Source organism: Botryllus schlosseri, chromosome 7 (genome assembly GCF_051294905.1).
Source record: "Botryllus schlosseri isolate E-star chromosome 7, Bs_hap1, whole genome shotgun sequence".
In the NCBI taxonomy this organism is placed as follows: Eukaryota; Metazoa; Chordata; class Ascidiacea; order Stolidobranchia; family Styelidae; genus Botryllus; species Botryllus schlosseri.
This window is the reverse complement of record NC_137242.1, coordinates 7,830,478-7,857,525: the sequence shown is the minus strand read 5'-3', so window position 1 is coordinate 7,857,525 and position 27,048 is coordinate 7,830,478. Positions and strand designations below refer to the sequence as shown.

The window sequence follows — 27,048 nt, the reverse complement described above, 5'->3', positions numbered from 1 at the left end:
AAGGTGGAGATTTCCTCCATTAGAAGTGGTTCACCATTTTGACCATTCATGGTGGAATGCAACTCCACCCCCCATCATGGTGGAAATACTTTCCACCCTATATGGGTGAATACCCTCCTCCCTATATGAGGATTACCTTCCACCCTGTATGGAGGAATACCCTCTACCCTATATGGGGTACATACCTACCACCCCAACCTATCTGTCAGCTGCCACACATCTTTGCTTTATGCAATACTGCAGAATACAAATCCAATTAAAACATACAAGCATGGCATTTCATGCATTTTATTATGCGTATTCAAACAGTCATTACTATAGGGTTACCATATTACAGAATCGAAAAAGGAGGACAATTTTACCAATTCAGGAAGGTTAATGTATCAAGACTGACAGCCGATTTTGCTATTTTTTGCTGGAAAACTTTTGGTGTTAAATGAAAGCGACGAGTCCAGAATTACCATATTTTTACTTAAATTTAGTCGTGTTGACTAAAATAAAAAGTCGGCACTGACAATCGACTTCGAATGACCCGCTTGAGCCTCCGTATGGTAACCCTACATAACTATGATGACAGTTCCATTGTTTATGGCAACATATTGGTAGCCCTCACAACAAGATTTGTCAGCTCTACGCCAGGCAGCTTTAGCAGGTATGACGAAAGGCACGTGAGAGTGTGCTTGATATTCTTCTGAAACTTGATGTTCAATATCCAATGAGCTGCGATCAGAAGAGCATGTGTTTCATCAAAACTTTCAATGTTTTTTGAGAAGACGATTCCATCCAAGTGCAGGCTCCATTGCGAATTGTAGACCATCGTTGGATATGGAGAGATAGAAACCTGAAAGATATATTATATTACTATGAAATCTTCGGACTTCAGATCATTATGATATCGAGATAGGCTTAGCACATAGGACAATTTATATTACCACTGCACAAGTTATAAACATGAATTTGTGTCACAAAATGTTGCTCATTTGATTTATGCATTTAAAAATATCTTGTCACCAGTCTGTCTGCTGCAATGAAGTATATTTCAATCTCATGAGCCCCAATCCATTAATTAAGCTATGCGCGACGCCTGTACCAGGTCTACTGAAGCTTGCCACTTTCTATTGCTAGAAGTTGTAACGGCATATAAGAAATATGGATTGACTTGATTTTGAAACACTGGTTTACCATTATGGTCATTTACAACAGGCCGGTGTTCCTTATTTTTTAATCCGTATTTGCCTACTTGTAGCACGGCTCACTTCTAGGATTCTTGTGAGACACCGCTTACGCGGATAAGATGGCGAGGTAGAAACCAGACTTGTACAAACTACTGAATTTTCAAAATCATCAACTAGAACTACAACTACTGAATTTTCAAAATCACTAACTTGAACTACAACTACCGAATTTTCAATATCAGCAACTAACCACAACTACTGAATTTTCAAAATCCGCAACTAGAACTACAACCACTGAATTTTCAAAATCAGCAATTAGAACTACAACTAATCGAAAAAACGTTAGCTAGCTGACCAACGACTAACCAACTGTTTAGTTGTAACAATGTATATTATACACCATCTATCTACGAACAGCTTACCTCTCCAATATGAAGAAAATTGTCATATCCTTCTCCAAAAATGGTTGGTATACCAGCACGCCAATCCAACACTCCATCACCTATAAAGCAGACACAGGTTATTAGAACGATCGATGATCACTTCTAGCATTCCAATATTTATTTTGAACGCGTGTAATTTTCGCAAATGAATCAAACTCTAACTGGCTGGTACGAGACTATGTTATTGTGAAAGCCACGATTATTGGTGCGGCGCAAGTCAAACAAGTTTCTACAATTGCATCTCAACAGCAGAAGTTAGAGAGCCACTGCACTTGAATTCATTCGAAAAAAATTGTCAGCGGAAAATTTGCAATGCCACACAATTTCATGAAATAATACTCTCACCTAGTAATCCTTGTATAGTCTCGGGAACTTTAGGCCACTTCATTTTGGCCTGAGCTATATTGTACCGGCTCTGTGTTGTGCACTTCCCATCAAGGTTTCAGCCTCTTTCAACATCTTAATATACATAAGATATGATACACCCGTGGCAATGACAATTTATACTATAGACCAGGGGTCACCAACACCCGGCCCGCGACTTGATTTGAGATTTCGGAAGAAAGCTAAGAAAACATTTTAAAATGCTGAAATTGGCGTGTAATGGCCGAAACACTACCAAGACCAAGGCGCATAGAAAACAGCTTAGGGCAATGGTTCTGAAAGTGGGGGCGCGTCCTCTAGTGGGGGCTTTAAAGCATTTGAAGGGGGCGCGGAGCTGCGGTCAACTGAATTTTTTTTCGCGCTCTGCGCGATTTACTTCGATTTCATAGTTATAGTTATTGCTCTGTGTATAGTCCCGAATTCATATTATAGAATTCTCTCATCAACATTCATAACCATCCACGCCGTTAAACTATCCGATTGCTAACAGTATGGGTACATTTTGTGATATGACGATAAGAAGGGCGGGCGAAATATTTCAGTGTCATAAAGGTTTGAGAACCACTGGCTTAGGGTTTCCCCACAAGATCAGCGTTCCCAGGTATCGTGCACAGCTCAGAGTTCAAAATAAAATGAAATTGATGCCAGTGATGTTTTGTTGTATTTTTATTCCTTCATTAAAATATTACTTATTTTGTGGTCACTATGTCCATCGCCTACGTTAGGTAGCACAGCGTTGTACTGACGTAGAGTTTTAAGCCGTGGTTGCCTACTTTATATCGATTTTGGATTCATGCGGCCTGCGGCCGCTACGAAATTTGAAAAGTGGCCCGCGACCCGTTTTGGGTTGGCGACCCCTGCTATAGACTATTGTACATCCTGAAAAATTAGAGTTTAACTAGCTCATCTTAAAACCATGATATAAATTAACTGGACTTACAACCCTGGCTCTTTTGCATCTAGAGCTGCTGGCTCCTTCTTCCTCAATCACATTCTTTCGTTTTGTACCATGCTTCTGCTTCATCTGATTCACCAATTCAGTTTCCAAATGTCTTCGATAGTCCTTGAACTTCTGCCTCAAGGCAATATGCCACGAGCCCTGAAGAAACTGCAAATATTGTTGGACTCAACTCTGCAGAGAGTACTATTACCAAAAGCAAGGAAAAACCCCTAAACAGTCCACAAAGTCTAAAAATTGGCATTGTTTCAACAATGGCAGCGCCACGACACAATGAACATAACAATGGGTGGTTTGAGGTGGTTCTATTGCATTGACTCGATAAGCGATTTTTGGGTGACTCGACTTGAATCTAGTCTTTTTTTTGCAAATATGTTAAATGACTCGACTCGAATCAATTTTTCATTGCATCTACGAAGAGTAGTTATTTCGAGTACGAGTCCTGATACTTGGCAAAATAGGGCCAGAAACTGTTAAGACTGAGGAAAATTACTGTATTCTGGATGCGAGCCAATTACACAAGCAGAATTGATAAAATGTGGATTGAGCTAAAAACCGAACATTGAACATACGGTAACGACTTGGACTCGGCTTATCTTGTAGGTATTCTGGAATTGTAGCTATTGCCTTCAGAACTACATTGAAGCTGCGTACAGTGTACGGCTATAGTCATGACAAAAGAGACCATAGGCGACGACTTACGAGGTGGCGCAAGTTCGGACATTTTGATTTGCGAAAACTGTCGCCGAGGCTGCGTAATACCAGCGCGTATTTAATTGTTCACCAGACATCAGGGACTCGCTAATTGGCAGCGCTTCCGGACTCTTTGGCAAGCTTATCATACGCCAAAAATTGTCAACAAGAATAGATTATATGATCGTCATTTACACATATATTTGTTTCTCTAACAAGGCTTTGTCAGTGACATTATTCGGCAAATGCAGCGAAACAGCTTACACACCGATAGAATGAGAAAACAATTGTCGCGACGAAAGCTACTCAATATTGTGTTAGACTCAGAACCCATTCGTGGCGAAACTCATTTGCCAACATCTATATTTCTTGTTATCTGCTTGATACATTCGTGCTCTGAAATAGGCCACGTGCGCAAGATGTCGTGTGTCGCTAGCCTAAGCTATCGTGCCGCCGACATCACAGGCTCACTATCTACTCCCGTTCAGAGACAATCCAGTTAATTGTATTATGATTAGCGATCATTATGTCACCATTGTTCGACAGTGATATCGCAAAACAGAACAACATCGAATACTAAACCGCAACTATTCATGTACCCATGTACTACGAATGCAGGGTGCCTACTATACACGGGTAAAGGCTTTTTCCCAGAATATACACGTCATTTTAAGGGTGTGGGGGCGCACTATATTCGGAAAATTACGGTATTAGTCCGGAATTCACCGGTAACGGGCAAGGACAGTATACTATGGATATCTGGCGTCCACATAGCGTATTATGACTATGACCTTTGCCCACGACAGAAGTTACATGCAGCTTACCTAGCTGGAATTTTCTTCATTATTGTCTTTCAAAACTGGATAGTTTTTTAATAATGCCAAGCATACTTCTCGATACTGATGCGCAGTGGGGTACCTGTTAGATAGATCCGCATATAGTTACCTGATATCTATCCAAACTAACGAAATGCATGCACGAGTTTCAAAACAAAATAGGATGGATGAATTGAATGGAATTATACTTACAAAGTATATCGCAAAGGATCTTGAAAGATAATTGTCTTGATCTCTTTTCTCAGTCTTTATGGAATTACAATATTGCCAGCGCTCCCATGCACCAAGTACTGACGAAAAGCTGGGATGTCGTAGACCACAGGCCATCGTTGTTATGAACGTGAAAGTGATGATTCAACTGGATCATCCGTCACAATAGATTCAGATGAAACCAGTAATGATTCAACTGAATCATCCATTACATTACATTCAGATGAATCCACAATTAGGGAGTCGCTAGTGATGCTGCGGTCGCAAACGCTTAGTACATTTTCTAGGAAAATTACGTATAGAGGTGAAGAAATTGATAATTGAAGCCAAGCCTAAACTTACCGGTAACAGGAACTCTAATCCGATCATTGCCTTTTACATCAGCATCAGACAGATCAAATAAATCAGTAAACTCCTTATCATAACACTGAATATTCAAGAATTCCGGCGCCAAATCAAATTTTAGTGCAGCAGATGATGGTATATCTTCTTTTGTGCACGCAGTAATGATCTTGTTGTCGGTATTGAATGTAACTAAGTCTCATAATTATTTAGGACTGAAATCACAAGTTACAATTAGATATCAGAAGAGTTCCTTTCATTCAAACAAGATCTATCCTTGCAACAGTTATAATGAAAATCCAAATTCAAAATATGCAGCTACTGATGGTAAAACTAAATACAGAGCCAGTTTGAATACCGTACCCAATAGCTCTATCTATGGTATGCATGAATATGAGAATGTACTCATCCTAGCTAATTTCTTGCATTATAATCACCCGTTGGCTTACTTGAATTACCTTCCCACCAAACAAGATATCATCTCGTCTCTCAGGTACTGCTAACTGCTTATGGCAATGGCAAGTTCATTGAATTTTCAGTCACGAGCGATACCGGTACTTCATACGAAATCGATTAAGCAGATGACATCACTTATGAACTAAAATCAACGATAATCATAATTGTGATTAACTCAAAATCAATGAATATAGATATATTTTTCTGTCGACTGACCGACTGACGACGCAGAGCGCGCATCCCCGTATATTCGAAATAGCAAATTGCCAGAGTCCCGGATGCTGACTTACCGCCGGTCACGGTTCATTGGTGAGAATATTGGCGATAATAATAAATATGGATATGGATATGCTACGGTCGTGCAGGATCTTGAAGTAATTATCACAATCCATTAATGGTATTCAGACATTTTCAAATTTAATAATCCCTCTACTGGCCTAACCACTTGGAAAAAAAAACCGTTCAATATTTTATCAATATTCCAAAATGCATGCGACTATGACTTCACATTGAGTAAAAAACAACACTCGACTCCAAATTCATGTCTGATGACGTTATTAACTATAAGCCAGTATCAACTGTTATGTTTTAATTGGGCAATACGACAGTTTGCAAACAGTCATTTCTGATTTCCACCATGGCAATAATTGTTTTCCACCAAATATGGTAGACTATTCATTCCCCCCTCTTTCCACCCTCTAAATTCCTCCATATGTGGTGGAGATACGGTGGATAAAGGGAAGGAATGTACCTTTCTCCATTTTTCTACCATTTTTTCCACCTTTTAGATTTACAGTGAAGCTCGGTTGTATTCATATCCCAACGCATCTTTTTTTATTCAACTTGAAAAGTCGTTACTATTCTGTAAGATAGAGGAATTACTACGCGGTATATTCTGCAAGACAAACTAATTATTACTCGGTATATTTTGTAAGACAAAAGTAATTACTCTTCGGTACAGGGGACTTGAGCTTAACATAATATGTTTGAGTATACGAGATTTGAAAGGTCGAGCAATGTAGTTAAGAATTCATTTCTTATACGATCAAACGCCGGTGCTACATTGAAAGTTATCATGTTGTAAACATCCTTATTGACACATTGATTTGACATATGTAATAGTTGATCATGACTTGATTATTAAATTATTCGCGTTAATTAGACCCGATGTTGTGGTAAAGGTTATGACAACAACAAACTTTTCACTACCGTGGTTATTAACATATTGATTTGTAAAACTATACTTGTCTGAAATGTTATTGATTTGAAAGATATTCCGTGTTGGTACAAATCACTCTGCGTATTACGGATATCAGAAAATATTTTTACAAATGTAGTTGTTTCCAGTAACCAAGACTAAAGATGACACAACAATTTCGTTATTCAAACATTGAACACCCGATGCAAAATGCTTTATTGGTCAAATTCGCAACGGGTAATTGAAACGACTAAGTGTAGAGTCAGTATATCACAATGGCACGTCGTTACTATTGAATCCAGCAATTGATACGATTTATTGTCGGGATTTGTGACAGCGCATTGAAACATACACAACTTACAGAGTGTGAAAATATCACTTTGGGTATCGAGTACCGTTTGAAGCGTGTGATCAATACATAATTCCGTTCGCACTCTCTAAGACGTTGTGAAGTCTACAGATTTACACTTCAAGACTTTGATCAACACAGAAGCAATTTAGAATATCTTTACTGGACGCATCCTATTCTACTAGACTTGAGTAATACACAAAACTCATGGCATTAACAAAATCGCAATAGGCGCTACACTGAAATCTACAAAATGTGTTTGTATTGCTCAAAGTAGTGATCATAAATTATCATTTGAATAAGTAATTGTAATCATAAAACCAAACTTGCGAAAGTCATTACCATAACAAAAGAATATTGTAGGTTGCTTGCTAAATGTATGCCGGAAATATTTGTAGAACGCTCACGACCAAAGAAATCGGAAATCTTCCTATTGTCATTCGTCAAAGCATATGTTGGCACAATAATCATCCCGTAAAAGATCTTACTTGTATGTGATTGAATCGCCGGTAATTAACTCGCTAAATCAAACCATAAGGAAATTTCACTCACTCGATGGATATGAAACAGCGTCGCTTAATCGGTCTATATCGTTTTTCTAAAGGTAAATCATATCCATCCAATAGAAAACAATTTTCACTAGCTTGGTAATGAAACCGAAGTCTTCATTCAACGTTTTGTTTGTGTCAAATACTTTGCAATAAACACACTGTAGTGGTTCAGCTTTACATCATCAGACTGTAATCTGTAAATCAAGCTTACATCCGATTTGTAACTGTATTGTTTACCTAACCGATCTGTATGCACAGTTTGATATTTTTGTCTAGTGATTGCGGAACATACCAAACGATGCACATTCACTCCCGAAATACTGCGTTGATCTCAATTCCCTTTGTCGTGATAATCGAAGTACATTTGTTTCGAATTCGTAACGACCGACTACTTTTCTATGACACGATATATTTTTGACAAGTTATGCTTAGAATATTGGTGCATACCGCGAAAAATAATACACTACTCATATTGATACTGTTAATCGGTATTTTCACGCGAGTCGATTTTCAAACGAGTAAAATTTATTACTTGAGTTGTTCTGCTTAATGTAAATGTAAACTCACCCGTCTTTCAACAACAAACAATGATAAAAAAGTACGCAATCAAACACAACAAGTTTTACTTTTGTACGATACTAATTATTATTCCACGCATCTCATTTCATACTAAGTGTATACGAAAGATATTCATGACACATGAAAATATTCGCTCATGCTACGAACATACGCAATGATTGGTGACGCTTTCAAACTGTCTCGATATCACAAGAACTTTATTGTCTGAATGGGTGTTCATGTATCTTAATAATCAAATAGTTCAACACAGAACTAGTACTAACAGAAACATCAGAGTTGTTTACACAAAAGTTTGTATGTGTACAGTATGCGAATACCATGTGTAAGTCCAGCACAATTGCGGCATCCATCCGAGTTTAGTTAACACAATTTACGACACCGAGGTCGCGTCCTCTTTCGTAAAACAACAAACCAACCAATCCTTCAGGATATGTCCATGTCATAGCAATAAATCAGCTACTCTAACAACAGAATACATATGTTTTCTAGTTACGGTGCTTACATCTTACACACAAATCAATCTACTTTGTTAACGAAAAGTGCTGAGTCATCACAAGATTGCCCTCACGACAGAACAGCTAGAAGATATTATCATACAAAAATACTCCTAACCCTTTGCGCACCAGTGACAAATCATACAACAAACATTTTTTGTGAGTCGAATTGTTGTTCAGTGTCAAGTCTACCTGTTGAAACGTACATTAAAACAACACAACCACAATTCAATTAAAACCACAAATCTATTTTCATTTCGTCACAAACTGTCACATACAGAAAAATAAATTTTCTTTCCCCAACACATACTTGTAACCAATCGCTTTCATTAAACACACAACTCCATAAAAGTATTTACTTTCTACAACATAGACATTCCGATGTAGTCAAGAAATATTTTTATTAATCAAAATCATCGATTTCTGTTCACGGCGTTAGTGTGTGCATGTCATACCTGTGGGCCCCGTATTAAAATGGACACGACACGACTGAATGTAACGGGGTAGAAGTCTATCGCATCGATTTACACGTGGTCTTCGCTACGGTTTCAAAAAACGAATCATCTATTTTGCATTGGTCGAGACCGAGCGAATCAGTTACATGTATTCACGGTAATGATTTTGCTTGTCACATGCGAATGATAGGGTTGCTACTCCGACAAATCAAATCAACATACAACAATCTTCTGACGATCATAATAGCAATTTCATTTTCCTCTCCTTCGTAACGTTACCGAACTAAAATACCATTGTCCTTTGGAGATTTATCGTTTACCCAGTGTAACAAACCCCTTTTCACTTGGAAATATATTTTTTCTCTTGGTAACAAACCTTTTTCACTTGGAAATATATTTTTTTCCCTGAGCAACAAACCGTTTTCACTGAGCAACAAACCATTTTCACTTGGTGGGTCGTCGTTTACCTGAGTAAAAATATCATTTTCCTTTGGAGATCTGGCGTTTACCCAGTGTAACAATACATTTTCTCGTGGTCATCTAGCTTTTCCTAGAGTAACAAAACCATTTTCATTTTGAAATCTGACAAACACACCTGACAATTTGGTATTTGTTGTATTGACGATAGTTTGAAATAGATTACAACGAACAGTGACGGAAATATACACGGACTACCGGTTTCAGAGTATACCCCCATCAGTCGTATCACATCAATATCATCGTTAACCACATACAATATGCTCTTGTACACCGAAATGCATGTATTGGAAAATTGGACAATAGATTTCGACATGTCTGTGATGTCTGGGTTCGTGCTTTGGATTTTCCAGAGTTAAAATGTCTGAATAAAACACTTCCTCGAGGATGGTTGGTATGTGGATAACGGTGTTCGGAAAACGGTTGGATTTATGTCACCCATCGCGATAACAATTCCAGGTCGAGTTTCCCCCTCGCATGTTTACTATATTGTATCTTTATTGGTCAATGTATGTCTCGACATTCAGTTTGAAATCGGAAACCCTGATAAAGTATGTAACCGGATCCGGATATCAACTCTGAATCGATGAACCAATGAACAATATTCAAAGTAAACATGTTACACCCTGTGTTTCCACGAAAAAATACCATCCAGACATACGTCGCGCTTGTTTGTCCACGCCAGTATACGCGTAAATGGAGGTGTGTGACATTGCATGCAATGCGTTGGTATACAAACATCGGGGAGTAAGCCTTCGATCCACAGACATTATCGTAGCCGGTAATTTTGATACAGATCGAATGTCATCAAGCACACCCGATAACAATACCAATAAGCCACATTGCAATGACTCTGAGTCCGCGCTATTACATCGATATTTCGACGCCGTTCACTGATTTATTCGATGGTGTTATCGTGTTGTAACATTACATGATAGTCATGACCCTATCTGCAGACGGACCACCCAGACCAATTGGATACATCGGTCAATATCCGTCGTGTTGTCGACACCGAAGTTTTCTGCTGAGACTGCAGCGTTTGACCAATGTGAACTATCGAAGTACGGGTGCTCGAAATGATGGCGATCAGTCTTTCACAAAATCACGATGCATGGATATCGCTACTCCCACATAACGACTCCGAATAAATATCGTGAACAGTGATTCTGCAAATCTCGGACTGATACTGTGATCCAATAAGGTGTGTTTCTGTGGAATGAAGACTGCAATCGTACACCACAATATAACACTACCTTGTGATTTCACACACAATCATAAAACACATCGTCGTAAGGGTCCAGTTCGTCCGGTGACATTACAAAAAACGGTCATCGCCACAAGAGATCGAGGTTGCGCTCGTCATATCGAGGAACATTTCGAAACGACATCGTCACCAGGCTATTGACGTCGATTCTGTTGGTCATATCGAAGAACATGTCAATCCCTTTCACAATCCACCGTTTTTCAACTCCCCGCACCATAGTGTTACGACACAGACAAGAAGCGTCGGTGGAAATAATAAAACACGGAAGGTGCACTTTGGTGTTATTTGACATGGGTTTTACACCTGAAGAACCTTACATTCGAGCGATGCATTGGAACGACGCTTGTATTATTGACGTCGAAGGAACAGAAATGTATCGATTTATTGGTTTCGTACATATCCAACAAAAACCATGGTATATGATTGTGCATGGTTCGCATATTCGACTGTGAACGCTCTATTGGTATATGCTGTATAGTTCACTTTCACCGTCGTGCGAATAACCCATGTTACGATTCCATGTTTGTGTGTCTGTATGTCATGCTTCAGATTGACTCAGAGTCATTGCAAAGCGGCTTATTGGTATGACATTGTTATCGGATGTGATGACATTCGATCTGTATCAAAATTACCGGCTACGATAATGTCTGTGGATCGAAGGCTTACTCCCCGATGTTTGTATACCAACGCATTGCATGCAATGTCACACACCTCCATTTACGCGTATACTGGCGTGGACAAACAAGCGCGACGTATGTCTGGATGGTATTTTTTCGTGGAAACACAGGGTGTAACATGTTTACTTTGAATATTGTTCATTGGTTCATCGATTCAGAGTTGATATCCGGATCCGGTTACATACTTTATCAGGGTTTCCGATTTCAAACTGAATGTCGAGACATACATTGACCAATAAAGATACAATATAGTAAACATGCGAGGGGGAAACTCGACCTGGAATTGTTATCGCGATGGGTGACATAAATCCAACCGTTTTCCGAACACCGTTATCCACATACCAACCATCCTCGAGGAAGTGTTTTATTCAGACATTTTAACTCTGGAAAATCCAAAGCACGAACCCAGACATCACAGACATGTCGAAATCTATTGTCCAATTTTCCAATACATGCATTTCGGTGTACAAGAGCATATTGTATGTGGTTAACGATGATATTGATGTGATACGACTGATGGGGGTATACTCTGAAACCGGTAGTCCGTGTATATTTCCGTCACTGTTCGTTGTAATCTATTTCAAACTATCGTCAATACAACAAATACCAAATTGTCAGGTGTGTTTGTCAGATTTCAAAATGAAAATGGTTTTGTTACTCTAGGAAAAGCTAGATGACCACGAGAAAATGTATTGTTACACTGGGTAAACGCCAGATCTCCAAAGGAAAATGATATTTTTACTCAGGTAAACGACGACCCACCAAGTGAAAATGGTTTGTTGCTCAGTGAAAACGGTTTGTTGCTCAGGGAAAAAAATATATTTCCAAGTGAAAAAGGTTTGTTACCAAGAGAAAAAATATATTTCCAAGTGAAAAGGGGTTTGTTACACTGGGTAAACGATAAATCTCCAAAGGACAATGGTATTTTAGTTCGGTAACGTTACGAAGGAGAGGAAAATGAAATTGCTATTATGATCGTCAGAAGATTGTTGTATGTTGATTTGATTTGTCGGAGTAGCAACCCTATCATTCGCATGTGACAAGCAAAATCATTACCGTGAATACATGTAACTGATTCGCTCGGTCTCGACCAATGCAAAATAGATGATTCGTTTTTTGAAACCGTAGCGAAGACCACGTGTAAATCGATGCGATAGACTTCTACCCCGTTACATTCAGTCGTGTCGTGTCCATTTTAATACGGGGCCCACAGGTATGACATGCACACACTAACGCCGTGAACAGAAATCGATGATTTTGATTAATAAAAATATTTCTTGACTACATCGGAATGTCTATGTTGTAGAAAGTAAATACTTTTATGGAGTTGTGTGTTTAATGAAAGCGATTGGTTACAAGTATGTGTTGGGGAAAGAAAATTTATTTTTCTGTATGTGACAGTTTGTGACGAAATGAAAATAGATTTGTGGTTTTAATTGAATTGTGGTTGTGTTGTTTTAATGTACGTTTCAACAGGTAGACTTGACACTGAACAACAATTCGACTCACAAAAAATGTTTGTTGTATGATTTGTCACTGGTGCGCAAAGGGTTAGGAGTATTTTTGTATGATAATATCTTCTAGCTGTTCTGTCGTGAGGGCAATCTTGTGATGACTCAGCACTTTTCGTTAACAAAGTAGATTGATTTGTGTGTAAGATGTAAGCACCGTAACTAGAAAACATATGTATTCTGTTGTTAGAGTAGCTGATTTATTGCTATGACATGGACATATCCTGAAGGATTGGTTGGTTTGTTGTTTTACGAAAGAGGACGCGACCTCGGTGTCGTAAATTGTGTTAACTAAACTCGGATGGATGCCGCAATTGTGCTGGACTTACACATGGTATTCGCATACTGTACACATACAAACTTTTGTGTAAACAACTCTGATGTTTCTGTTAGTACTAGTTCTGTGTTGAACTATTTGATTATTAAGATACATGAACACCCATTCAGACAATAAAGTTCTTGTGATATCGAGACAGTTTGAAAGCGTCACCAATCATTGCGTATGTTCGTAGCATGAGCGAATATTTTCATGTGTCATGAATATCTTTCGTATACACTTAGTATGAAATGAGATGCGTGGAATAATAATTAGTATCGTACAAAAGTAAAACTTGTTGTGTTTGATTGCGTACTTTTTTATCATTGTTTGTTGTTGAAAGACGGGTGAGTTTACATTTACATTAAGCAGAACAACTCAAGTAATAAATTTTACTCGTTTGAAATTCGACTCGCGTGAAAATACCGATTAACAGTATCAATATGAGTAGTGTATTATTTTTCGCGGTATGCACCAATATTCTAAGCATAACTTGTCAAAAATATATCGTGTCATAGAAAAGTAGTCGGTCGTTACGAATTCGAAACAAATGTACTTCGATTATCACGACAAAGGGAATTGAGATCAACGCAGTATTTCGGGAGTGAATGTGCATCGTTTGGTATGTTCCGCAATCACTAGACAAAAATATCAAACTGTGCATACAGATCGGTTAGGTAAACAATACAGTTACAAATCGGATGTAAGCTTGATTTACAGATTACAGTCTGATGATGTAAAGCTGAACCACTACAGTGTGTTTATTGCAAAGTATTTGACACAAACAAAACGTTGAATGAAGACTTCGGTTTCATTACCAAGCTAGTGAAAATTGTTTTCTATTGGATGGATATGATTTACCTTTAGAAAAACGATATAGACCGATTAAGCGACGCTGTTTCATATCCATCGAGTGAGTGAAATTTCCTTATGGTTTGATTTAGCGAGTTAATTACCGGCGATTCAATCACATACAAGTAAGATCTTTTACGGGATGATTATTGTGCCAACATATGCTTTGACGAATGACAATAGGAAGATTTCCGATTTCTTTGGTCGTGAGCGTTCTACAAATATTTCCGGCATACATTTAGCAAGCAACCTACAATATTCTTTTGTTATGGTAATGACTTTCGCAAGTTTGGTTTTATGATTACAATTACTTATTCAAATGATAATTTATGATCACTACTTTGAGCAATACAAACACATTTTGTAGATTTCAGTGTAGCGCCTATTGCGATTTTGTTAATGCCATGAGTTTTGTGTATTACTCAAGTCTAGTAGAATAGGATGCGTCCAGTAAAGATATTCTAAATTGCTTCTGTGTTGATCAAAGTCTTGAAGTGTAAATCTGTAGACTTCACAACGTCTTAGAGAGTGCGAACGGAATTATGTATTGATCACACGCTTCAAACGGTACTCGATACCCAAAGTGATATTTTCACACTCTGTAAGTTGTGTATGTTTCAATGCGCTGTCACAAATCCCGACAATAAATCGTATCAATTGCTGGATTCAATAGTAACGACGTGCCATTGTGATATACTGACTCTACACTTAGTCGTTTCAATTACCCGTTGCGAATTTGACCAATAAAGCATTTTGCATCGGGTGTTCAATGTTTGAATAACGAAATTGTTGTGTCATCTTTAGTCTTGGTTACTGGAAACAACTACATTTGTAAAAATATTTTCTGATATCCGTAATACGCAGAGTGATTTGTACCAACACGGAATATCTTTCAAATCAATAACATTTCAGACAAGTATAGTTTTACAAATCAATATGTTAATAACCACGGTAGTGAAAAGTTTGTTGTTGTCATAACCTTTACCACAACATCGGGTCTAATTAACGCGAATAATTTAATAATCAAGTCATGATCAACTATTACATATGTCAAATCAATGTGTCAATAAGGATGTTTACAACATGATAACTTTCAATGTAGCACCGGCGTTTGATCGTATAAGAAATGAATTCTTAACTACATTGCTCGACCTTTCAAATCTCGTATACTCAAACATATTATGTTAAGCTCAAGTCCCCTGTACCGAAGAGTAATTACTTTTGTCTTACAAAATATACCGAGTAATAATTAGTTTGTCTTGCAGAATATACCGCGTAGTAATTCCTCTATCTTACAGAATAGTAACGACTTTTCAAGTTGAATAAAAAAAGATGCGTTGGGATATGAATACAACCGAGCTTGTTATGGATTTTAGGTTTTAGTGATTGTATGGACTCGTGTATGCTTGGCTGACTGCTTGAGTTGGTCGGGTAAGTTACAAACGGATTTACTTGCCAATGTTTTCCTGATTGACTGAGTATGGCAAAATGTTAAAATGTCGAGACCTAATACTTTATCCGTACACCCAATTATAACAAAACATAACCCGCATTCAAATAATACGTAAGCTACAACTGGATTTAAAACTCGATGCTATTTTGTGGTTAACTCTAGTCAGTGGTCATGTTTGTGTAGATTTCAGGAATGATCATGACGAGTTGGCCGGGTAAATTAGTGGTAGTAACTATGATCGTACAGAGTTGCTGACATTCCAACATCTTTTACGCTGTAATATACGGATTCACTCGTGATCATTTAATTCTCAGTTATTGTTCAGCCATTCAAATCTCGTATACTCAAAATGTAATAGGTTATGTCAAGTCGTATATGTACCGATTAGTAAATACTTTGTCTTGCAGTGTAGTAACGGCCTTTACAGTTGAATGAAAATTATCGGTCATATGAATACAACCAGGATGAATTAATTCAAGTTTGCGAGTTGTAGTGGTATAATCAAGTAAGTGAAAACTATATTTTTAACACCGGTTGATATTATGAATAATTCTTTTGAGTGTGGTAAGATGTTAAAATGTCTCTTTGACAAACGGAAAGCCAGATCGTGAATAGAGTTGTAAGGTTTCATTACTTGTTTCAAATCAATATGCGTATAATCTCTAAATATGACCGGGTTGAAATTTGGTAGTCTTGTTAGTCAATCCTATTTCAATTCACACTACGCCAAAGTCAAAATATTCGGTTTCGGATTATCTCAATTTACCTATAGAACCCGAATGGATTCCGACCCGTGCTATAACTAGACCGCTATGTCTGATGCATTATCCTGTCAGCGACGTAGGGTTTTACAATTACTTCACACCTTTTCGAATAAGCGTCAACTTCGCAAAGGATTAGGGTGGGATCAGAAATAAGTGAGAATTTGTCGGTATTCGAATCATCGTCTGCGACGGTTCTGTTATTCGTTACTTATTATATTTTACCAGTGAAATCCAGTTCCTGTGACATACCGATTATCAAAATATTACATTGTGGCGATTGGAATGTATGTAAAAACAAGTTGCGAGGGATGGCTATGTCTTAGGTGTTATCTCGTGAGTGATCGTGGGATTTGCAACCTATTTCACACCTTTTTGAAGTGTTAGTTTGTGAACGCGGCTATTGTTGGTATCGCCGTCTACGCGGGCTCTGTGGTAAACTAATTACCGAAATATTACATTGTCAACGATCGGCATGTATGTAACAGCGAGTCGCGAGCGATGGTTATGTCTTAGGTATTATCTTGTGAGCGATCGCGGGATTTTACCAATATTTCACACCTTTTTGGAGTGTTAGTTTGTGAACGCGGTTATTGTTGGTATTCGAATCGCCGTCTACGCCGGCTCCGTGGTAAACGAATTACCAAGCGACTGATTCCTAGATTTAGCAAACTATTTCACACCCTTTTTGGTGAAAGTACGACATGCCGCTAGCATTCTATCAACGAAAGTACGAATCATCGCCGCGCCCATAAGAATAACGATATATCGAAGTCACATTCACCGCAAACGTTGGGATTAACTCGAATCTAACATATATAATAATTTGAGGTATACACATTAACTAAGAGTCAATCACGTGACTATTTACCATACCTGATACTTCTTCAACACCGGTCGAGAGATGCATATACCCGAAAGGGCGATTCATGACCGCACCCATAAGAACACATAGTGAATCACCAGAGAATACGTAAGAATACATGACAGGCGAATCACCGCTACAGCCTATATCCACAACGTTAGTTCACTACCAAACAATCCATGGCAGGTCATCGCCGCGACGTATACCAGAAAGGGTGGTGTCACCAACGAGACGGCAGGTCATCACCGCAGCCTATACCGAAAGGGTGGGGTCACCAACACGAGTTTTCAAGGTATATCATCGCCGCAGCCTATACCTGAAAGGGTGGGGTCATCACCGCGCCCATAAGAAACAATGGCAGGTCACCACCACATAGGGGGTCTAAAAGGGTGGGGTCATCACCCCGGGTTTTCAATACGAGTCACCACCCCGCCCATAAGAGCCCCTGCCACCCCCAGAGCGATCATAATAACTACTGGCATCCACCTCGGCCTAGTGCCGGATGTCACAGTTCTTTCTTCGATGTTTGTCTCTATTTCGCGGCTATTCATTGCTTTTTTCATTCCTTGTGAGTGCGCTCTTTCTTCGGATCTTTTTTGGGCTTTTTTTGTCGCTATAAGAACTGCGACGCGGGGGAAGAGGTAGGAGGAGCCGAAACAAGCAGTTGCGGTCTTCTGACATCCAGTCGAAACTCTGCTGAAACTCTGTCAACAGAAGGAGTTCCGTGTACCACTTGGGAATAGTGCATTGAACGCTCTCTCATTCGAGATTTCATGTTGGTGACCTCATATTTTGTGATACGAATGTTGCTATGCAATGTTCTTCCCAATTCTCTGCTAGTTGCTGACGATTACCCCTGACGAGTGTCAGCCGAAAATATTCCGGTTCATTTCAATATGAATATACTATTCAATTGCGTAATTCGTTAGAGACTAATCATTGAATGACAATCTAAAAACTTGGCACAGTGTTTGGTGGGATCATCTACATTTACCATACCAAATCTTGTAACCCATGTCGATATTTAACACCGCAAAAATCAACACAGACCTACACCGGCTTTTGCATCAAATCTGTGCCCTCGCAACCTTTGAGTAATAGGTGAACGCTCCAACCAACTAAGTACACGTTACGCTTGCAATGCTATTTTAATTTGTGAGACGAAACGTCGTGACAGTCGTGACCGGATTAAATCCTTTGGTTGCATAAACATAATGCCCTGGGCGACGCTCACAGATGGTCAGTTACGAAGTAGGCTGCGTCTACTTGCAGGAATGTTCAAGTAATTTTTGTCAGCTTTCTCTACTTCCTCAACTGCGTATGTTTTCTAGACTACTTCCACTTCTGCTTGACACTTTGTGACGGAAAATCACTTAGATTTACACTTTAGCGCTTGTGAAGTCTAAAGTAGTTTTGGGATCGATGTGTAAACTTTTGTGAGTGAGATTTTCACATCACCACGGTAAAATAGCCCTATGGCGGACCGGGAACAGTATACATTTTCTTCAACCGTTCTATCTATAAGGTATGTGACATCTCAACCGAATCTACTTTTAAAACCTATTTACTTGTGTACTTTTCAGACCCTTCATTTTCTACTTCGAGTATTGTGAATATGACTTGGAAAGCGCTACTTCTACTTGTAATTAAGTATAAATTTACGGCATTACCTTTAATTCTACTTGAGTAGAAATTCTGACTACTGTGACCACCTCCGACACATTCAACGAGACATACCGAATGTGATTGTCGTCTTGAGAAGAGTCAAATAAAGATTAAACAAGCGACGTTGCATACAGTCGACTCGGAGTAATTAGAACAGATTGGTTCCTTTCACTTTTGGCCGAATTAGGCGATGAAACTGGTGAAGCGGATAATGCATTTTGCGTTACATGGTCGTGCGTAAAGGCACACAACGCATTCAAAATACGGTACTGTTGCGCGATAAAACGCATAAAACGCACATTGGCATTACCTTATTGATGTTATAGTTGTACTGTACAATATTTTCTATACCAAACCATTCATCAAATCAAATAGTACTTTTTGATATCCCACTAACGCAACTAGCTGCCGAACGTGTCTACATTTTTCTTCGTTTACCTCAGTGAGCAATTTCACTTTTTCTGCTAAACTTTCCTTTACCAATCTGTTGTACAAGATGCACGCAATTGGGCCCAATTAAAAGCGATTATGAATATGGCACGGATTTGTATGAGTTCACTATTGATTGTTACTGCACGGGTCGTCATTGTTTCACTGTAATCACTCATCTTGTGTTAATACGATCGAATATAGTGATTATTGTGCCATAACCTAACAATATGAATTGTGAGCCTGTGTCCGTATTAAGCGGAGTTTTTTACCTATATTTTTTACTTTTGTTCCGTTCCTGAGCATTTTGGCCGAATAAAACGGTTGTCCGGGTAATCTGGTGTCCTAATTAAGCGGAGTTAACTCCATTTCAGTAATCCCTTCGGTGCCGACGATGGATTTACCATAGAAGTACCACGGTACGGACTGCCCGGAACCAGTTCCTATTATGACGATACTGGACCGTTTTTCCTGAGCTACTACGGTTGCCGTACCTCAAACGGCCAATACTTTACGCTGGTCAGGTAATATATATGATATTGAAAGCAACTGATGCAATTCAGTAACTGCATACTTGAGTGTTCTAAAAATACAAAGAGACTCGAATAGTATAAGTAATAAAAGCTAAGGACTTTTGCACATCTAGGTGTGCATTAAAAAGTCATGAACACAGCTAACAGGGTTATAGATGCCATATACTAAAAATATGCCTTCATATTGTCGGAATTATCGAGTCGTGTTGCAGCTAGGGTTGCATTTACAATAAAAAGTGTTTTAAAACACTTTGTTTAAAACATGTACAGGTTTTATACAGTGTTTTAAGCAAATGCCTTTTTGAAAAAAAAAATTGTTTTTTTTTTCAAACGTATAATTAGCCTATGCTATAATTGCGTAAATACTTCCTAAAAACATATAGTATGAGCCTATGGACGATTTTCACTCAATAGAGTCGACGTATACGATATGGAGTAGCTGGAGCCCTCGAAATCGTTGTTGGTTCGACAGTTATAGCAAGTAGATATATAGATAATGGAAAGTAATGGGTGTTCTGACGAGGATGACGGCCGAGCGTAAAAATGCTGCATAACGATGTAGTCCTGGTTAAAGTCTGTTTATGGCAGTGCACCATGGTCAGAAGTCCTTTTCATCGAAGGAGCCATATTTACCTTATACTTTCAATTGTCAATGCCAATCCTCTGTGACTTCATAATTAAGAACTCGTGACGTCATGGCTAAACACATATTTTAAACAAGGGCCATGTTTTAAACAAGTTTATTGTATATCGATTTTTGTTTTCAATGCAACCCTAGTTGCAGCATATTCGAAACCTCCCATTAGTACGTGATGGTAAAACAAGGGTATTTAATCTGAAATGCACTGCTCGTAATAGCTGACAATAACGCGTAACTTCATAGGTGACAATGCGTTAAGATTCGAGTGGAAATCCAAGAGCACTATTAATGAACAGATGCACATTTTAGGCAATTACCACAGCCGACAACTCCCGGTAATTCAACGTTTCCTGGAAACCTTACTTCAACAACCAGTGGCACCACCACTGTCCATACGATGGACATGGACAGTACAGCAAGCACAGAATCTACAACTGGTAGCGGTGACGAAGCCACAAACGGAACTGGTCGCTTACCTTAATAGCCTATATAATAATCAATACATCAATGAAAGTTCTGGAGGATACTGCATATCTGAGCCATTTAACCGGATTGACATTTACATTCTTCGCTGCTGATGAATATGAGTCATCACAGATATTATTCATGATTTACTGCACCATGCACTTCAAGGCTAATATTGCTAAGTTTATAGTAAGTTTTATAAATTAATTCGTATACGAATCGAATGTATGTTCTTTCAACTGACAGTTTTTGCGTCCACCCGATTTTCCATATGCGTATAATATTACGTTCAATCACTGTCGAATAATTTTCCATCACTATCGAAATTAGCCGATGGTTACCAATGTGAAGCATATGGTTCTATTCGAGTAGTAGTAATAGTGGATAAGTCGTTATACGACGCAATGACGAGCATATCCGATACTTTTGATGTAGCGTAAAAATCAAATAATGAACAATGTGGAGTTCACCAACGCGACCTTTGTACTATCAATAGCTTGATAGAAATAGTTCTCGATATTAAATTATGCAGTTTTATGTAGCCTAATAATCCTTGTAAAAATAACAAATCGTCACAGAGAAATCGATTGGACATGCAAAATAAATCGATTACGATTATTTCTTATGTTTTTTCGAATGTGATTGGTTACAATTAGCCTACATGAAAATGTTTTAGCTCGTGGGTCACCAACGCAGGCCCGCAGACCCCAAGTAGCCCGCGAAGACCAGGTGAGTAGCCCGCGAGCCTGTTCTAAAAATAGATCGAATAGCAGCATTTACCAATATTCGTCAGATTATAACCAGTGAGCTTTCAAATATATAAATTGATCGATTTAGCTATTCTTGTTTAAATCACACTAACATGTAACTTACAAAGGACAATACACAAAACACTTAAAATGATGATATCAGATATCCTCAATTACAATTTGTAATATACGAATATGTAATAGAATTACAAGACTTCGAAGACGTAGGATACGGCGCACTGCCTATACAGACGACATGACGGAATGCCATCCACGGTATTCTTGAAATGACGGGGGGCTTCCGTTATGGTAGCTCGACGTCCAAGACAATGTCAAAGTAGTAAACAACATTACTATTCGGTAGCAGATAGCCGTGCAGTACTAGCAGATTTTCTATATCTGTATGCCCATTACGTATTGCATCTTTTGACGCAACTTGCTTCTCTTACACTCAACGCAGTTTAGTACCATGTTTCTAACTTTCTGAATCGTTGCTGCTGTCCGGTATATTAAAATCTGTCATGTCTGCGAGCGAGATAGTGTAATGGTTATGCGTCCGGCTTCTCGAGCGGTAGGTCGTGGGTTCGATCCCCGGCTGGGTGATACCAAAGACTCGAAAATTGGTATCCGCAGCTATCCTGCTAGGCGCTCAACAATCACGGATAGCATGGAGGAGAAAAAACAGGGGCGCAGACTAGATGACCTCATGGGGCCGTATCGCAACTCCGTCGTCAAAGCATCTCGATGGTGCAGGCGGAAAAGAATACCATATCTCTCTCTCTCTCTCTGGATTAGAGTTGCATTTAAAACAAAAATCAATTTGAAACAAACATGTTTAAAACAATGTCCTAATCTAAAATATGTTTTTTAAAGACATGACACCACAAATATTCAATTGTGACGTCATAGTGGATTGATATTGGCAATTGCAATTGCAATTGAATGTAGCTTTTTTGAGGGCAACTCTAAACGGCGGACCACGGAACAGCGGAACGTGTAATACTAAACGGCGGACCGAGCGGAGCTGCGAACCGAGCGGATCATAAGAAAATAGCTAAATACTAAACGGCGGAACGAGCGGACCGCGGATAGCGGAACTTGCAATACTAAACGGCGGAACTGCGGACCGAGCGGACTACTACAAAGACCACAATGTAAACAGCAGACCGCGGATCAGACACAACTCGCAAATGTCGTAATACTCCTAATTTCTCGAAGGGTGCCTTTCATTTTGGCAATAAGGAGCATACCGGACATAAGGATATCTTGTCTAGGGTAACTATGGGGTGTCTTCAAGTGTGGTAACGTAGTACCAACCAGGGCCGTGGAGTCGGAGTCGGTGGAGTCGGAGTCTGGGTAATTTTCGCTTGATGTAGTCGGAGTCGGAGTCGTGAAAACTATAATAGCTGGAGTCGGAGTCGGTAGGAAAATACTGACTGGAGTCGGAGTTTGTGAGAATGAGTTGCAGAGGGGAAGAAAATCGCAATATGCGTTTTCGCGATGCAGCCAAAATTGATGCAATTTTTGGAATTATACCATGATACTGTGACAGAGCAAATGCATCGGCTGGTTTTGTAAAATTGTAAAAATGATGTAAATATGTCCAAACGATGCTTCCCACTTGACAAAATTAAAAATATTTGTAGTGTAGCTTAGCTGTTTGTGTCGAACAAATGATTAAGAAAGACTGGAAGTCCCAATCCTTGAATACTTGATTAAGTACATGTAGACTAGACATAGGCTATGGTCTTTGACTACTTAACTAAATTCCATTGATGACCAATGTCTATTAGTAGTAAGAGTGTGTGTGCTTGTAATCAGGATAGGGTGCAATGACAAAATTAGTAAGTTCAATCTCTTTATTAGTTGCTGAATCATACACAAGAGCTACACTTGGATTTTTCATCTAGATTTTTATTATACAGGATTGGATATCTGCCATATTTGAATGATTCATACATTTCAGTATATTAGAGAGTCCATGCTATAAAAACTTGAAAAAGGAAGGATATTTAGCAAATCTTTCTTTCATGTTAATTGCAAAGTGGATAAATCGAGCTGTTCCACAATGAAACAATTTAGCATGCCACAGTTAATCATATGTTTGAATATGTTTAATGGTTGTATGATAGTCATTCAACCGACAATGTGGCATATAATTTTCGAAGTAAATTGGTAATAATGCTGGAGTCGGAGTCGGAGTCGGTATATTGAAAATGTGTGGAGTCGGAGTCGGAGCCGGAGTCGGTGGTAAAATTTGCCGACTCCACAGCCCTGGTACCAACACACCCCAAACACACCCAGACTTGATGTCCAGGTTGCAGTGCAATACGAACACACCTCAAATATACGTCAGACATGATGTCCGGGTTGTAACACAGTACGAACACACCCCAAACATTCCCCAGACATGATGTCCGGACTGCAACACACTACCAATACATCCCAAACAGGATGTCCGGGTTGCAACACATAGTACCAGCACACTCCAGACCAGTGTTGGGATGACTCTACTCACTTTTTCGTATGACTTGACTTGACTCGAGTCACTTTGCTAAAATGACTTGACTTGACTTGACTCGGCGAATCAGAAATGTGGCTTGACTCGTGACTCACAGCAAAATTCACGAGTCAATTTCAAGTCATCAAGTAATCGGTGTCGATAAAACTATATTTTTGCTGGTAATTATAAACTGAGGCTGTGCAATTACTTACGTAGTTTATTAGTTCTACGTATATGTGAGCGATACAGCGCCTTACTTGCGCGTATATTTAACTCTATATTCGTTCATCGGTTCAAAATCAATGACCAGTCAATACAAACAGGCCTACAATACAAGGACGTAATCACGCCTCATACCTCAAAAAGGCAATTTGACTTTAATTGTGACTTGACTCGTGACTTGACTTGACTTGACCCGAGTCACCTTCGAAAATCGATTGACTTGACTTGACTCGAGTCAAAATGTGCAATAACTCGAAATGACTCGTGACTCGAAGGTAGTGACTTGATCCCAACACTGCCCCAGACAAGATGTCCTGATTGCAATATAGATAACTAACCTACGGAAAGATACGCAACACCCGTCTTCACGCTTGCTTGCCCGGAGGAAATTACTTCTCAGCAATCTGAACGCTACATAATTTCTAATCCCGTAGCTGGCGACCCGCGTACTTGAATTCAATAAAGTTGATCTCATTTGAAAGCTACTGTTGCACTGTTTCCGAATATATACATTAAAATCTAATCAGGGCAATGGAACCCCTTTGAAATACACCTCTAATGTACCTATACAAGACAAATAACTAATATAACGATACCCATGAGCGATGTTAGACTCCCAAGTTGAGGAATTAATGATTCGATGCGCGCTTTCTCGTTTGCTATCATCTGTAGGCTAATTCGTGTCTGCTTTATACGCTCGTATTTCCTAGATGTCACTTGTCAGTGTTTGATTTGTTATTATTACTGCGCATTGTGCAGTGCACGGCGTTGAATTACGTTGTCAAATATTGATGCAACACGAGATTCTCGGTGGCGCAAATTCTGAATTTCTTCGATCAGTTTGAACGGGGCCCTTCTATGCTCCAATGAACTTCATTGCTGGACGGACTCTATCGAGCGCAACCATATCGCGGATCAAATTACAAACCACTGGGATTTGTATTTCTATTGATAAGGTCGCTGCATGCGCCCATATTGCTCTTGCTGCAATGACACCTGGATAATGAAATCGTACCATTTCACGATCAAATTCGACTGGCTGATCGGGACCTCCGTAGGTCCCGGACTGATATTAACCAGCGCGTTGTCGGTATTAAAACCCTAGTTGCGTAGCCACGAAGTTACTCATTTAAAACTAGAATTCCCGTCATTTTGAAATGCCAATTATTCACTAATTCGTATTATCCATGCTGCGTAGGCTACTGCAAATTGGCGAAAATCATTTGTATTCGTAATGGGTCGTTGACATCTGGTGTGCGCTATCGTCGCAGCTTTGATTAAGCGCGCCTGCATGCAGGCCTGCACTGCACGCTATAATCGCTGGTATGAAATATCACGTGCACCGGGCTAGGTCTGATATAGTAACCAGCCTGAACTATCGAGTCTACAGCAGGACTGGCGCATGTGATAACATTGCTGGCCTAAACTATTGCTTCTGCTACAGGCCTCGCATGAACTCTACTTATGCGATTGTTATGTGAACTGGCTTAAGACTGACAGCGTGAAATTAAATAACTTTGCATCTGCGCATTGCACAATTCGCATCGAACATACTCGAATGGACGTAACTGGAAGATCAGACGATGTGTAACGCCGAGTTATCAAAAGATACGACAGGCCTGAATCACCTGAAATCGGCGCCACCACATAACAGATTCCATAGCAGACTTCAATCGTATTAATTTGTGAAATAGTTCGTCGCCACCGAGATTGCGTATTCGATTGTTCGCGCGCGTGTTGGTGAATTGTTGATATTGTAGCGACATCGAGGAATCGCTAATTAACCTCTGGACTCGCTGGCAAGCGTACTTATGCGCGTAAATGCGTCAACACGATAAAGATTGTCCTGTCCATGTATTATGGCAGTGGTCGGGAACCTTTATCGGCCGAAGAGCCATATTAGCCCTATATTTTCCATTTCAACTCCCAAAGAGCCATACACGTCCATCAATTGTTACGTCACAATTGAAAATTCGTGACGTCATAGTAGTAATAATTCGGACTCACTACATGGGATTCGTCGTGGGCGCCATATTTTCTCTTTAAAAACTCGTGTCAATATTTTCATCATTTCAAAATACCACAAAACTGCGATACAATTAAAAGATAGGAAGGTGTCGAAACGACTTGGAGTAGTCTTTGAAATCGTATGCTATTAATCATCCTGTGATAGCGCAATTCATCGTAAATATAACTATAGCACTGATTCCAAAAATAAATACTGCTCGACTTCTCAATTCGGCGGTAACATAAACGTTGTACCATACACGCCGACATTTCAAGGGCATGCAGTACTAAAAAGCTACCTATCAATTTGGACGTGGATAGCGAAGCGCTGTTTGTAATTTGGATTTGTAATTGGAATGTCACTTCCGAGGCAGTTATTTCTTAGCGTAGATCAGGAATACAATGTGTATTTGAAAACTAGATTGTCATATAGGCGTTCCCATGTCTGCTATTCTCTTGATCAACCAACGTATTGTGCAATCCAAGTTTACGTAGCTCGCGATGCCGGGTACATCGAATTGGCGAGGGATATTGGT

General features: G+C 39.2%; 2 protein-coding genes across 3 annotated transcripts in view; one reads left to right on the top strand and one right to left on the bottom strand.

Annotated features, from left to right (window-relative positions):
• The window catches only part of LOC145442754 (cartilage intermediate layer protein 1-like), a 35,235-nt gene extending 13,586 nt beyond the window's left edge, over positions 1-21,649 (top strand). Inside the window, exons 12-13 of the mRNA XM_080320738.1 lie at positions 19,768-19,917; positions 20,876-21,649. Of these exons, the coding sequence (XP_080176864.1) occupies positions 19,768-19,917; positions 20,876-21,047 (322 nt within the window). The 3' untranslated portion in view covers positions 21,048-21,649. The remainder of the gene's footprint in view (positions 1-19,767; positions 19,918-20,875) is intronic.
• Positions 273-5,926, bottom strand: LOC145443134 (uncharacterized). Of its 2 annotated transcripts, none has more exons than XM_080321128.1 (6): positions 4,682-5,926; positions 4,478-4,571; positions 2,943-3,110; positions 1,964-2,077; positions 1,598-1,677; positions 273-841 (listed from the first exon to the last, which is right to left on the bottom strand). In XM_080321128.1, exons 4-6 carry the CDS (start codon positions 2,004-2,006, stop codon positions 587-589), a joined length of 378 nt encoding a protein of 125 aa, XP_080177254.1. In that variant the 5' UTR covers positions 2,007-2,077; positions 2,943-3,110; positions 4,478-4,571; positions 4,682-5,926; the 3' UTR covers positions 273-586. The 2 variants fall into 2 exon arrangements, with proteins under 2 accessions (XP_080177254.1, XP_080177255.1); XM_080321129.1 differs by having other exon boundaries at positions 2,943-3,101.
• Positions 21,650-27,048: the final 5,399 nt, after the last annotated feature.

Bases quoted from the DNA above. Each gene is read 5' to 3' on its own strand.
- LOC145443134 (XM_080321128.1), bottom strand. From the start codon at position 2,006: ATGAAGTGGCCTAAAGTTCCCGAGACTATACAAGGATTACTAG. The intron at 1,678-1,963 runs GTGAGAGTATTA...TCTGCTTTATAG, and splicing joins GACTATACAAGGATTACTAG to GTGATGGAGTGTTGGATTGG. The intron at 842-1,597 runs GTAAGCTGTTCG...TATATCTTTCAG, and splicing joins ATTTTCTTCATATTGGAGAG to GTTTCTATCTCTCCATATCC.